This window comes from Teleopsis dalmanni, chromosome 1, assembly GCF_002237135.1.
Source record: "Teleopsis dalmanni isolate 2A chromosome 1, ASM223713v2, whole genome shotgun sequence".
In the NCBI taxonomy this organism is placed as follows: domain Eukaryota; kingdom Metazoa; phylum Arthropoda; class Insecta; order Diptera; family Diopsidae; genus Teleopsis; species Teleopsis dalmanni.
In genome coordinates this window covers 6,579,229-6,593,889 of record NC_051846.1, presented here as the reverse complement: position 1 = coordinate 6,593,889, position 14,661 = coordinate 6,579,229, and the positions used below count along the sequence as shown (strand labels likewise).

General features: G+C 31.1%; 2 protein-coding genes across 3 annotated transcripts; one reads left to right on the top strand and one right to left on the bottom strand.

The window, feature by feature from the left end:
* Nucleotides 1–5,673: 5,673 nt before the first annotated feature.
* On the bottom strand, nucleotides 5,674–11,645 carry LOC119669373 (erythroid differentiation-related factor 1-like). 2 transcript variants are annotated; one of them, XM_038079233.1, is made up of 9 exons: nucleotides 11,263–11,645; nucleotides 10,988–11,199; nucleotides 8,830–10,922; nucleotides 8,565–8,759; nucleotides 8,219–8,501; nucleotides 7,976–8,159; nucleotides 7,782–7,909; nucleotides 6,211–6,401; nucleotides 5,674–6,133 (listed from the first exon to the last, which is right to left on the bottom strand). In XM_038079233.1, the coding sequence occupies exons 1-9, from the start codon at nucleotides 11,281–11,283 to the stop codon at nucleotides 5,697–5,699; spliced, it is 3,744 nt and encodes a 1,247-aa protein (XP_037935161.1). In that variant the 5' UTR covers nucleotides 11,284–11,645; the 3' UTR covers nucleotides 5,674–5,696. The 2 variants fall into 2 exon arrangements, with proteins under 2 accessions (XP_037935161.1, XP_037935160.1); XM_038079232.1 differs by having other exon boundaries at nucleotides 8,830–10,925; nucleotides 11,263–11,643.
* A 1,167-nt stretch (nucleotides 11,646–12,812) lies between these two features.
* LOC119669376 (very-long-chain enoyl-CoA reductase-like) lies at nucleotides 12,813–14,507 on the top strand. Its single transcript, XM_038079235.1, has 5 exons — nucleotides 12,813–12,944; nucleotides 13,002–13,363; nucleotides 13,665–13,881; nucleotides 13,950–14,065; nucleotides 14,129–14,507. The coding sequence occupies exons 1-5, from the start codon at nucleotides 12,939–12,941 to the stop codon at nucleotides 14,331–14,333; spliced, it is 906 nt and encodes a 301-aa protein (XP_037935163.1). The 5' UTR covers nucleotides 12,813–12,938; the 3' UTR covers nucleotides 14,334–14,507.
* The last annotated feature ends 154 nt before the right edge of the window (nucleotides 14,508–14,661 follow it).

Sequence of the window (14,661 nt, the reverse complement as noted above, 5' to 3'; positions counted from 1 at the left end):
CAGGAAATCAACTAAATATATTTACATAAATATATTATAATTTTCAGATACTAAAACTATATAGTCAATTTTAATATTAATGTGGAAAAACCTCTGTATACTTGGAATAACCTCTTCAATGCATCTTCCTTGCTTCGCCGGATGTATAGAATGACACTTTATCGTCGATGTTTATTAGTAGCTCAGATTCACAAACCCTACCCCTCCTGAAACAATTTAATTATGTAGTAAATTTTAATGTTAAAAGGGTAGCCTTTCTAGGCTCTCTGCTTCGGCGTAAGTCTATTTTATTTAACTTCTGTTCTTCGACGGATGTAATAAATCCACAGATTAACATTCGTTGGAAATCTAGAACAAGACGACAACATCTTTAAAAGTTTCTTAAACAATATTTAGTTTATTCTTTGAAAGAAAATAACGTATAATAGCATATATAATATCTATTTTATTTACAAGATTATTATTATATAAAAATTATTATTATTTTCTACTAATATTATTAATATTATATGGCTACAATATTGCACATAAACAAAATGTATTGCTATTGTAAGTGGGTTCAGGTTTATGACATTAAAACTTTTAATAAAAGAAATGATGTAAATGTTATACTTTATTAAAACTATTTTCTAAAATTTATAGTATAATTTAAAATGAATAATAATTATTATCTAATAATATTTGTCACAATACACTATCCATTTTTTAAAATTACTTGGAGTGGGACTGTATGACTAGGAATAGACTTTAGTCTTGTATTTGTTAGAAGGACCATCTATTCCATATTTATAAATTAAGTAAATTTATAAAATTTTTCCCATATGACATGTTCATTCAAAAATTGCGATAATGAAGAGGTGAAAATCATAATGAATTGCTATTAGGTTATAGCACTCCTTAAACACTTGAGAAAATTGTTGCCCAACCTTTGTAGAGATGATTTAACACGAATATGAATATTTGATATATTTCACTTTTAGACTATTGTTTTATAACAATATTCTTCTTTTGGCTCTTTAATTTTAGAAACAGCTGTTTAGAATAACAAATTTTATTTTCTTTTACAGGTGTGAGATGTGGACACCCCAGTCCACATTTTTGGGTACCTACCTGTAGTGTTATACCTAAACTAAAAGACAGGACTAACTAATGTTTGTGTTATGTTTTTCTCTTCTTGCTTCTGAATAAAGTTGACATTATGTTTTTGATATACCCTACACAAAGTCGGCGTAGTTCTATTTACCTCACCCGGTATCAACAACAGTTCTATAAATTATGCAAATAGCAACTATTAACTCGTATGTCATATATCTGAAGCAAATGAAATCAATATAAATAAGCCAATAATATATTGAGAAATTTGTAAGCTAAATTTTTAACTGAAGACCTCTGATGAAAAGTGTTTATTTTTCTATTTGTGATAGGAAAGGTCTTGATTGACATATTAAACATCGTTAGAGTTCAGAAATAATTCCTTTTTTTCAATTTAAAATTTTTTTTATTGTATAATCTATCTCATACCTAAATCATTAATATTGATTTATAATTACGTATTTTTAAATAACTTTTTGTTATAAATAATTGTATGTTTATTTATAAATAATAATAATAATATATCTTGAAATAAATATCTTAATACACTACTATTTGAATATATTACTATTTAATAATTGCTATATATAATATGTTACTTAATATAATATATAATATTATTAATTATATATATATAATATATATATATATATATATAATATATATATATTATATATATACCCAATACCAACAATAAATTCAATATTATTATTATAATTATAATAACAAAAATTTTGACTGAAAATTTTATTTGATCTGCCCACTGTAACAATAACATATTTCCACGTTATAAATTCTTAAAATTTATAATAATTTTTTTTGCAATTATTAACTTAAACTGAATATTCTGCTACGCTGGTATTATTTATATATGAAAACAAAAAAAATTAAAGCAAATTTTGCAAAAAAACATTTATTATTGTTTATAAAAGTTTAAAAATACATTATATATATTGAAATTTTGCTTATATTACACAAATTTAGAAATTGTTTCATTGTTACAATAAAATTATTCAAATTGAATTTCTTTTAAAATTCTCAGGTCTTGAGTAAGTGACCTATTTTTTTCCGTATAAGCCGGCTTTTATTATTAATGTTCTGTTTACATTATATTCTGTAGACTTTGGAAAAGAGTCATTAATGAATAATATTTCCCCTACATTATACATATGTATATCTTTAGTTTGTCTTATTTAGTTTTCATATTATATTATAAAATATTTACCAACACCGCGTTATCGAATGTCAGATTGGTTATTCCTGGGAAAAGTATGCAGATCTGAGGTCAATTATTGCTTAGTCTGATGAAGTGATAAACAATAATCCAGTCAAGGCGTAGAGAGGCGTTATGAAGAAATCTCGCAATTAGAAGAGAGTAAAAGTGCTCAAGTGCACTGACTCAACTAGCCTCAACATAATAATAAGATACAAGGTTTAATTTTTTTTGAAACTTTTATAACCTTCATTTAGATATTTTTATTATTAGCTTTGGATCGGAAACGTTTTCGTTTCGGGTCAATTGCACAAAAAATATCGGTTCAGTTGAGATTTCGTTCCGGCAAAAATATCGTTTTTTTTGTTTATGGTTCAGTTTCGGTTAGTGGCCCCCATCATATAACATAAAAATTGGTTACCGTTTATATACAAATTCTATTATTTATATTTTTATTATATTTAGATTATATTGACTACATAATTAAGTCAACTAATTTTATAAATATATAAAACTGATTTGGTCAGATTAACAGATAATTGATTCACAAAATGTTATTCTATTAACTTTGTTAGTTATCAAATAACTTACTTACATCAAAACAAAGTTAAAACTGATAGATTGACAGATACAACTAAGTTGATCTGTCTTGACCTTAATGACGTTTACAATCCTTTAATCAACGAAAGACACAAATTGAAGGAAACTACGGGTGATTATTCTTTTATATATTCTACTATATATTATTCTTATATATTACCCACATACTAAAAGGTGACTTCTACTGTAGGTATAGACTGTTGGGTTGCGTTACATCGACCTATTGTGGGAATATCTTATATACAAAATAAAAATTCTAATGATTCAATTCAATCCTCTACATATGTATATCTCGAATCTGTTGCAAAAGTCTCTTTCATTTCATTAATATTATAAACGATCTTTTTCAATTACCAAGTTTCAATGACTTCTTAATATCAACTGGATCCATCCTGGTCATTCTATGTTCAGTCAAGTGAGTATCAATAAAATGATTAACAATTTTAATAATATTTTACATACAGTCATTAATGTGATTGTTAGAAAAGAGAATATCGCCACAATAAGTAACATATTTCCAAATAATAGAAAAAGTGATTTCATAAGAAAATGTAGTCTTTAAGGTACACTTTCAATTTTTATAGAATAAATTCTCAAAGAGGGTACTACCACAATAAGTAACATTAGATAAATGTTAAAAAAAGAAATACCACCAGAAAATGTTATCTATAAGTCACACTTCCTATATATATGGAATATAGTACGTTAAAAAATAATATCACCATAATTAGTAGTAGTTTTTTAATTATTAAATGAAGAAATACCGCAGTCAAATGCTATGATTTGGTATAATATAGATTTCCAGCGTTAAAGAAATATATCGAGATTAATACAAAGATTAATATTGGATAATGGCAATATATATACCTAAACCTCTATACACTTTTCTCTGTTATTTTTTTCGTAAATAAAAATTTTATAAATGCAATTACTACTTTTAACTTAATTATTAATTGATTGTTTTGCATAAGCGTATATGTACTAGAGACAAGATCTATTGTGTTTCTCATAAATAGCAACCGCGAGGTCGAATATCGGCTAGAGTTTTGTGCACCAAAGCTGTTTTTTCTTCGAGACAATGGTTGGACATAACAATGTTCCCAATAATTCTTTACACAAAATCCTCAGTGATGAAAGAAGCCTCTACAGGTCCTCTCACCTTTACATCTTACCTCATTGGTTTAAATTTTCCATTATACACATATTTACTTTCAAAAACAATTTGTACTACAACAACAAGACGAAAGAACAGCCATTATTCATAAATAAATAGTTATGGAGTAGCCGAGTCTTAAGGGACCTCTTTAATAATTATGGGAAAACGCAGGTTAGACTAGGTTTAAAAAGTGCATGTTAGTACAAACATCCACACTTAAACTCGGAAGGAACTACTACCGCCTTTAAAATTACCAGGAGAAGGTGAGATACTACTTACCATTGTTTCCAAAATTGGCCCACATGTTATCCTTGTTAAACAATTTGCTTTTCTATATGAAGTTAAGGCCAGCTAAAAATAAACTATCTATTATATATTGGAGCCATTTCGTTGGTAGGTCTGTGTAAAAATAAAAAAGTGATTGTTCGATTCCACGCAACTGTTAAAATATTGACCTAATGGCATAGGACCCATTAGTACGCCAGTAAACACCCGAACTCCAGCTTTGTTCAAACTTAGAAAATCCTTTGTTCTTCTCTTGTCTAATCTAGGCTATACATTCTAGCGACCTGGCCATCTACGCAATTGATCGTTATTTTTTTCTTCACTGCATTGATTGGAGTATCTACGTTCATAAGTACTACACACATCGAGTTTTGTATTGAGATACTAACCTCGTTGATATCCAATTCGAAATCTCTTCTAGCCATCTCGACAAGGTCTAATTCACCATTTTTGTTAGAAATTCACCATTCGCAACGATAGTAAAGCAGCAGATTTTCCAACAATGGTGTGGTGATATGGATGACAATAACGACATGAATAAATGATCATTTTTAACATTTTATGTTTAAGATTAATGTTAACAGCATAACTAAGCACTGCAACAAAGAATTTCTCTTTCATTTAATATTGAAAAAGTATTTTATAACGCAATAACAAGACATATTTTTAGGCTTTCAACTTTTCAAAGCATCATTATCTACTGCATATGAATATGTAAGTCGCTTTGACACTCATAAACATATTTCAGATACAGTAATGGTATATATCATGATTTAAAGCACGTCTCAGCAGAACTAGAGTTCGAAAATTACATTAAAATTTATTCAGTAACAAACAAATATAGTTATTGTTTAATTTTATTTAAGCTTTTAGCCCAATTAGACAGTAAAAAATGGTTAACATTCGTGTAATAGTAAGTGTTGGAATTAAAAAAAATAAGTGCACAGTTTAATAAATTACTAACAATATATAGAATAACTATTTATATACAAAATGAGTATAAATCTAAAGTTAACACAAGAAGTGTTCTCCCATATTTACAGATAATCAGCTCCATAATTTTGATTCTGGCAATTACTCAAGCAATTGAAACATCACCCGTCGAGTCCTACGTACAAGATGAGGTATTGCCAATTGATTGTGGATGCGGTCGTCCCGGTTAAGATTACTACAGTCAATTTAATCGCGCTTAATTATAATTTAAATAATACTAATAACAAAATGATCGGAAAATAATAAAAAGCACATTTAAAACAATTTTAACAGTTGACGTTAATTCATTAAAATTAGTTCTTCCAATGAATTTTTGAGTGAATATGAGGCATTATATGAGGCATTATAAAGCATTCTTTACTGTGTGCCAATGTTAGTTTTTGTGTGTTGTTGTGTGTGTATTAATTGATTCAGTCTTTCCAACAAATTTGCATATTTAAGCGCTAATTGCTCTACTGTGTAGTTCTGCTGGCCTGTTGTTTTTTTATCCACTAACGTTTCCATGTACATTTTTTTGTAAGTGTCTGCCATTTTCTTCGGGTCCTTGCCGCTGAGAAAGAGTTTAATAAGTGTTTTGAGCTCATTTTGTAAACGACTTTCAAAAAGCAACATGTGTTTACAGAACTCGTCACCGGAACTCAGAGTAAGTGCGTTACTGTTGTTGTTGCTCTTCACGTTGTCGTTCTCAGCTGATTGATACATACTCGAGGTGTGCTCGAAAACCGATTTCGAGCTTAATAAAATATCTAATGCAGCTTGCATGTGCTTTGTTTTATAAGTGCTATTTGAAGAATCTGCAAATATTTTTACATTTTTAACACACTATTGTATTATTACATTTTCATATTAAATAGTTGTATTTCCAACGTACATTCTGCCAAAAATTCGTACAGAGACACTCGTTCCAATTGTACAGTCAAAAAGTCACTGGCTTCCTTTAAACTGTCCAAAATGTTGGCCGCTCTTTCATAATGATACTTGCAGAGTTGGAGAGTAGTTTTCGGTAGTAAGGCTGCATCAGTGCAATTGTTGCGTAACTGACTATAATGAAATGACGCTATTCTGCAATAAAGAGGAAAAATAGACATAAAATGTAATCTTAATATAGGTAAATGTAATATATAAAATAGATTATGGAATATTATGATAATTTTTTATAGTCCTAATTTGTGAAATTCTATTTCGATTCTAGGAACAACCAGTTTTACATGACGTAGCTACTTATATTTTTGCAGACGATCAGGTGACGCACGCAGAGACGGAATCTTTTTTATGAAAGAGACAAGGTTTAATTCCTTCGAACTTATTAATTCAAAACATTTTTGATGTCATCCTATCAATGTTCCTAACTCGTAATGGCATTATATTTAGTACAGTCCTCCCTCCAAGATGATTCCTTTTTTTATAGCATTGATATATTGACACCTATTATAATGGAGCTAACATCAGTGGTCCTACCAATCTCTTCATAGAAGTGATATCTAAGTTTATCAACCTTGATACTGGTTGACTTTACTTTAAATGCTACCCATCCCCAATCCATTCACTCCTAAATAGTCCCTTTCTCACACCAAAGATTAAAATACATAAAACGGTAGTACGTTAATTACTCTTAATTACATATTGTTACAGAGTATTGATACTAAAGTTCAAGACTGCAAGAAGTTAAAAAAAAACTTATGAAAATTTATAGTCCACTGAAGATCTAAGTAGTCAATTTTATAATTTACGATAGTTTTAAACTGAAGCAGCTAACCCTGCAGTAAACGATTCGATGGCTTGACCATGTTATCAAAAGGCGCATGACAGTTCAATCAAATAGATCTATAAAATGATTCCAAAGAAAGAGATAGATTAAGAAGTCAATAACTAGACGCAGAAAAGTGGATCTAAAAATCATAAACAACTAAAGTCACTATATCAAATCTATCAAGCATTTTTGTTATAGAAACGCTATGAAGCATAGTCTGACCTACGAGTTGTTATTGTTGTTATTATAGCCCGCGGAGATCTGTTTGTGTAGTCTCTTTTTAGGGTGGTGAATAGCACTTGGTCAACGAACTCGACGATACTTAGACCCGGGTGTTCTTAAAATCTGCAACGGGTTATTGTTGTTATTGTTTCTGTTAACAACCGAGATCTACGTAGCAGCTAACATGAAAGAAATACAATGGACTATAATATGTATCGGTTTGATAGTAGGAAATTGATTCAAAATTTTATTGTTGTTGCTGTAGCTATGATGCAAGAGTGGTGAACAGCTCATAGTTTCAATATGTAAGACTTAACACACATTTTTGAAATATTATTGGAAATAATTCTATTGGGACTTATTCTATTTACCAGTATTCACTATCTAATCATTAAAAATTTTAGATGTTTTTGGACCCACAATAGTACATATTCCCTCATAAGCAAAGTTTAAAAATAAAATAAATTTACCTTTTATGTATTAACCCAGAACGGTAGGTGTAAAGTATTTGACGAGAGCCAGCATGCTCTACATCACAAAGCTTAAGTGACTTCTGCAACAACTCCAATACTTCCTTTTCCAAATCTAATTGTGTAGTCTAAAATTAAATCAATTATTTTTTTAAGTATAAGAACTGTTTATTATCAATATAAGAAATTTATACTGGGTCTGTAGTGCTAAAGTCCTGTAGTTGTTTCGCTAGAGTGAAAGTAGCTGTTGATAACTCCCAATGCACTAAGTCCCATAGCTCAGCATTTAACTTTCGTGTTCCCAAAATGTCTTTCGCTTTCTCATAGTAGGAAAATGCCTCGTTATAAAATGCTTTTTGTATTTTAACAATCTCACTGCTACAAGAGAGAAAAAAACAATATATACACATTATTACACACAGGCATTATTATAATACTTCTCGTCAACTTGGTATAGGTGAGCACGAAAGCGCATAAATCTGCCCATATTACAGTATAAAAATGCCAGATTTACGTTATCACCAACCTGAATGAAAGTGAGTATGCCTTGCAATAAGCAATCATAAGATTTCATGGAAAGATTTATATACACAGGATTTTCTTTATTGATGTCTTTTTCGTCAAGAATTTCTGTCACATTTTCCAAATTATTTTCAATTTTGTCCTCAACTATTTTTTTGTCCCCATTAAGTTCATTTTGTGTAAATTTTGAAAACTCTTCTACAAAAATAAAGTACCAGTTCGCTGTAAACTATTATTACTGAAGAATGAACATTTGTGTACCTTGTGCCCAAAACATGTACTTCAAGCCCAACTCATTACGTACGTTTCCCAAACGGCGCAACAATTCCTTCTTTGAGATTTCCACATCGGCCCCATTGTCGATTATATATGATAAGGCGTTTTCATAGCAACGACAACTAGAAACCATTAAGTGTTCAATATTCTTTTGCGGAATTATTAGATCGTCTGGTTCATCTGTTTACAGGACAATATAAGATATCTGTTATTTAATATAATAAACGTATTGCTTTAGTAAATATCTCACCATCACTTAACTCCTTATCTAGTTCATTAATTATGTTTTCATCACTTTCTTTAAAAAATTGTTCCAAATTTTCATCGATGGTATCCCAATTTTTACTCATTTGAAAGAAGCAATCCCCTGCACGCCCCAACAAGCAACTTTTTTGAGAAACAATTTTGGACACATATTTTATAAGCACCTGTTGACAGCGACAGGCCACATAAATCGCTTTTAGACAGGCACCATATTTGTGCATAACATAGTAATGCTCAGCCAACGTAGCGTAGGTAAGACAAGCTTTCTCTAACAGTAACAATTTCAAATGCACGTTCCAAGAACCAAATAATTGCGAATTGAAATTTATTGCTATTTCTTGAGGCTGTAACTGGATTTCACCTTTAATCTGTTCAGTTGCTTCTTTAGCTTTATTCCGTTTCGTTTTACTGGCCTTTTTGTTTTTACCTTCTCTCTCACATTTACTTTGCTCTTCCACATGAGCAGCATCAATCTTGTTTTCCACATTGTCATTTTTGGAGGAGCTAGTTAACGATTCATAAGGCAATGGTATCGGTTTAAAAGGTTTTGCAATGTTGGGATTCTGCTCTTCATGTAAGATCCGTTGTCTCTCCTCTTCCTTAGCAGTAGCTTCGCTTTCCTTGATAAATTTTTCTTGATTTGAGTTAAAAAATTGTAAACAAGATAGTCCAGCACTGATATGCGACAATGATTTGAGACAACGCTCCTCAGTGCTGCCTTGCAAAGGAGACGGCTTTTTTTGCACCTCTTTAGCAGGTTTGGAGTTATGTTCGCTATTATAATCTCTTAGTGTATCGCAGATATGCTTTACAGCGAAATGATGTGAATTATCACTCAATTCTTTGCCAAAACTGTTAAAGTAATCATCACTAAAAGAAAAATCGTCTTCATCACATACAGACTGTGTATCAGAATCTATGTCAGACACGTCAAAATTTGGCGACTTCGGATCAATACCAGCAGGCACATGCAAGTCAGACAAAATGTAATAAGAGGAAGTCACAATTTGTGGATACTTCTCTTTTGGCAGCAGCTTTATACAATTATCCAGCAATGCACATATACTACCCGCTTTTTGCGGGGACATACGTTCCACAGTATTTTTCATATTTCTAGCAACAGTGTACAACAGCATAGCCACAGGCACGGTAAATGGATTTCCCTGTTTTTCATCACAATTCTCTTCAGTTGCTTGATCTTTGCACAGTGTAGTCAGATCATACAATTTAACAACGTCATCATTACGTCCTTTAAAGAGCCAATATGTGTGACCCGCTTTCGTAACGTTCGCATTAAGGAACGCTAAAATGTTTTGTGCTACATTACGCACGACTTTCGGTGAGAATTTTGAGTTTTCTAAATACGGCAAATCTTCAGTTTTTATTATTTCGTAACGCTGTACAATCCCATCTAAATGATAGCACATAACCACCTCCGGCACATTACACATCAAATTATCTAACCAATAATCAATGCCGGTAAGTACATTTATAGGTTTAGTTTGGTCACGTAATCGCAAACTTATGGCAGGACGATTTGGTCCACCAAAAATGGGCATATCTGTGCCTATTAACATACGTATATCTTCAAAAGTCCAAACTACGTTACGATTGAATACGTGACTGGATTGTGGATCTGGCACATTTTCTTCAACGTTTGGTTCAGGTAGTAGTGGTCCTGTTATTGGCAATTCTTGTCGAATATTTTGTTTGTGTTCCAGTGGTGACTCAGTAGCAGAGTGCTTAAGACTGTGATATAAAAATTTTGAGAGTAAATTTTTGGTTTGTATAGCTTCACGTGATTTATCTTTAAGACAAAAATTGTGGTCATCGCTGTAATCAAGTATTTGTTCCAATATAAAAGTTCTTAGCCATTTCCAGTCATCATCCGCTTTGCGCAATAAATATTTATTTACATCAAACTCGTCAAGCAATAGGGTATTACCTACTTTGTGCACAATCATACTAATTGCACCCTTTGAGGTGTAGGGCAATTTTAGTAATCGTTTTATATTTTCGGCATCTGAAACCACATCAACTTCACCAACACAATCCGGAAACATGTGTGCCATACGAAAACTACTAATTATTTATTTTTATTTTATTAACCAACATTTTATTAAGCATAATGAAAAAAATTTTACCTGGCAAAACCTGGCGACTGGTACAATGCCTGGTGTAAACCATAACTGCTATCAGACGTGGTTAACCAATTGGATGGAGGCAGATTTAAATTAGTATTGCATTGAAGTCTATTAAAGTTTGCCGGCACTTGCACTGCAGAAAATTTAACAACAGCTTTCGATTTTATAGCGTCTGTTATTTCGTGTGGTTCAATGTTTAAACAAAATTCAATCTGCATTTAAAATCAAGTAAATCTGAGAACTTTATTTGAGACATTTTATACGAAATATATTACCTCATCATTGTTATCAGCCATGTTTTAATAAATATGTGCATTACCTCCGCTCAATTTATTTTTTATTTGTCTTTAACTAGGTGTTTTTCACTTAGTTTCTAATATTATAACGCTATTAACTCAGTTGAGAGACATACAGCTAAGCTAGAATTTTTCGAGATTGTTCCTGATCTCTTGTGATTGCAGCCGCTGTACATGTTTACATATTTTGACACGAAATCACATGTATAATATTTATCCATATCACTTTTTCTTAGTAACAGCTGTAAAATACAGGGTAAGCTGATCACAAATTTGAATATCAAATAATTAAAGTTGTGTTTATAGTTTGAAGAGTGAATTCAATGCACGCTGTATATATTTCGAGCATTTGTCTTTAGTTATTCGAAATTTCGAACTTTTGTCATCATAAATGTTGACTTAAGTAAACCCTGTTAGCATTTGACCTCGGATTTTTGAAAATTGTACCATATACTGTCATGTCTGAATTATTAATATGTCCCAGTTTAAATAATTAAATATTTACTTCACCAGAAGAAACATTGCAATTACGACTGTTAATAGTACATTCACACTGTCTCATTTAGGCACTTGCTCATTATTATTAATAAGTAAACGTTCACATTATAATAAGCTCATTATAATAAGCTCATGCAACTGATAAAACTTTTGTAAACTTCACTTAAATATTATTAAGTCACTCAAAAAACTTAAATATATAATTGATATATTAAATCATTTATATACATTTTATATATCAATTACATATTCAATTAATAAAAACAAGGATTTAATTAAGTACTTACTACCTCAGTGCATTTGTTTACAGCTCAGCTGTTGTGTGTTTACATTTTCCGCATAAAATATATGACACATATTTCAAATTTTAATAATTTCCCTTGTGGGAAATTTATTTTTAATTTTTGCATTCGAAATTTTCGGCTTAAGGTGCATTCACACCAAAGTGAACATTTACGAACGAATGAACATATGCAGGTAATGGTACCAGCAAAAGTTCGTTCGCTTTTAAGTGGATGCACCTTTAAATGATTTGATTTATTGATAATGAATTTATTCATATGAAAGCCCTTTGTATGATGAATCATTCTCACTAAATGTTGTAATGAGTAAAACCGCCTAAAACAGTGTGAATGTGCTATTACTCTGCACTTACAAAAGCATGATATAGACGATGCTACATGTATGTATACCAAGTATGCGCTTGGCTATACAATTTGAAACAAGATGCAATTTTACCGCATACATGTCTGTAGACCGAAATTTGGTATGCATACTTGAATATACACTGTGCGATTTGTTAGCACGGCATACTTGGTTAGCATACATGTAGCATCGTTTATATCTTGCTTAAGTAAGTAATGGAAACATACTATAAAAGGAAGCTATAAAGCACAGTATTTTGTTAGAATAAATTTATTACTATGGATAGCACAGCGTCTCAGCTGGTACAATCAAAAAATTGTTTTCTTTTTTTCCATACACTGTTTCATTAATCCACACGTTCCTGTTATTTGGTGAAACTAATTGAACTTTGCTTTTATTCGTCAGTTTCACAAATCAATCAAACAGAGTAGTGCTTGCGTTGAAGGGCGCTGTAGTCTAAAGAGGTTATAAGCTAAGAGTAGTCCAGTTTTTATACAATTTCCAAACAGAAAATGGAGGTAAAAAATCGAAATTGTTTTTCAAAGAATTCTTTAAATAATATTAAATATATATAGATTGAAGTTGTTAGTGCAAAAAATTCCAAAGTATTTGGTAAATGTCATGTACCGGCCACCATATCAATAGGTGACTTGCCTGCTCAAATACATAAGCAACTGAAGTCAACCCCAGCACCAAATCGTCAATCACTACGTTTGGATCCACGCGGCAAAGCGTTAAAAGACAGCGATACCCTTCAATCGCTGAATTTACGCAATGGCGTACGCATTTATGTCAAAGATTTAGGTCCACAAATTGCTTGGACGACAGTATTTCTGTCAGAATATGCAGGGCCACTACTGGTTTATTTACTTTTCTACGCTCGTCCCTCGATTATCTATGGAGCAGATGCTGATAAGCCAATATCGTTGACAGCGCAGTAAGTTATTAAAGCTCACCTCATTTTTAATTGAACTTTCCCTTTTTTTGCACCTCAGAACCAACACATTGAAATCTCATAAGTTTTTGTGTGTAATATAAAGACCTAATTTGACCTCTTCGATTGTCGTTTCGCGTTATGCTAAAAGTTTCACCAGCGTTTAAAATATAATACGCTTTGCATTAATTATACATTTTATATTATTTCTTCTTTTTTTTTTTTGTGCTTATAAATATATGTATTAGTATATTTCTTTTTGTGTTGTTGAATAATTTTATAAATTTTCGGTTTTCTATTGTAGCATTGCGGCCGCTTGCTATACGGTGCATTATGTAAAGCGATTGCTGGAAACAATTTTCGTTCACCGCTTCTCACACGCTACTATGCCAATACGTAATCTCTTCAAGAATTGCAGTTACTATTGGGGCTTTACAGCATATGTGTCCTACCATGTCAATCATCCACTATTCACATCACCATGTCAAGTGCAAGTATTGGTTGGTTTAGCGGCCTTTGCGGTAATTTTATTTATTATTTTAAGAAAAAAAAAGAATTTAAATTAATTGTATATTTCATTATTTTTTAGCTCTGTGAAATAGGCAATTTCTCTATCCACATTGCCCTGCGTAATTTGCGACCACCTGGCACAAAAGTGCGCAAAATTCCAATGCCTGACAGCAACCCATTCACCCAACTTTTCAAGTCAGTTTGCAATTATATAAAGTTTTTCATCATTTCATTAATAAATTTTTTTTTTATTTTTAGTCTTGTTTCCTGTCCCAATTACACATATGAAATCGGTGCCTGGGTGAGCTTCTCTATAATGACCAACTGTTTAGCCGCTGTACTTTTTGCTATTGCTGGCGGTTATCAAATGATGGTTTGGGCTTTAGGTAAACACCGCAACTATAAGAAGGAGTTTACACAGTACCCTAAATCGAGGAAGGCTATATTCCCATTTATTCTTTAAATTAATTTACATCATTTCTTAGCCAAGCCAAAACATTTCCATATTTTCTTTTGCATAATGAACAATTTTAAATTAAATAATTTTAAGGTTTTAGGATTTTCTTATTAGTGGTGTAACTGTGACTTGACAATTTTTAATATTGTTGTTTAAATAAATAGCAAAAAATCAATAAAATGTTTTGTACATTTTATTTGGTTTGTTTGTTGAAAAAAAAGTGATTTTTATTGCAAATATTTTGTGAAAAAACCGGTTAAAACTAATTAGATGAGCTATAGCTCTACGAATATAAACAAAACACAATATAATTGAATAAAATATAATAGAATTC

Excerpts from the sequence above, each read along its gene's own strand:
- LOC119669376 (XM_038079235.1), top strand. Across the intron at positions 13,882-13,949 it reads TTGGTTTAGCGGCCTTTGCG|CTCTGTGAAATAGGCAATTT; the intron begins GTAATTTTATTT and ends ATTATTTTTTAG. Across the intron at positions 14,066-14,128 it reads CCATTCACCCAACTTTTCAA|TCTTGTTTCCTGTCCCAATT; the intron begins GTCAGTTTGCAA and ends TTTTATTTTTAG.
- LOC119669373 (XM_038079232.1), bottom strand. The coding sequence starts at position 11,283 with ATGGCTGATAACAATGATGAG. Across the intron at positions 10,926-10,987 it reads CAGTCGCCAGGTTTTGCCAG|TAGTTTTCGTATGGCACACA; the intron begins GTAAAATTTTTT and ends ATAAATAATTAG. Across the intron at positions 8,502-8,564 it reads GTACATGTTTTGGGCACAAG|AAGAGTTTTCAAAATTTACA; the intron begins GTACACAAATGT and ends TTATTTTTGTAG.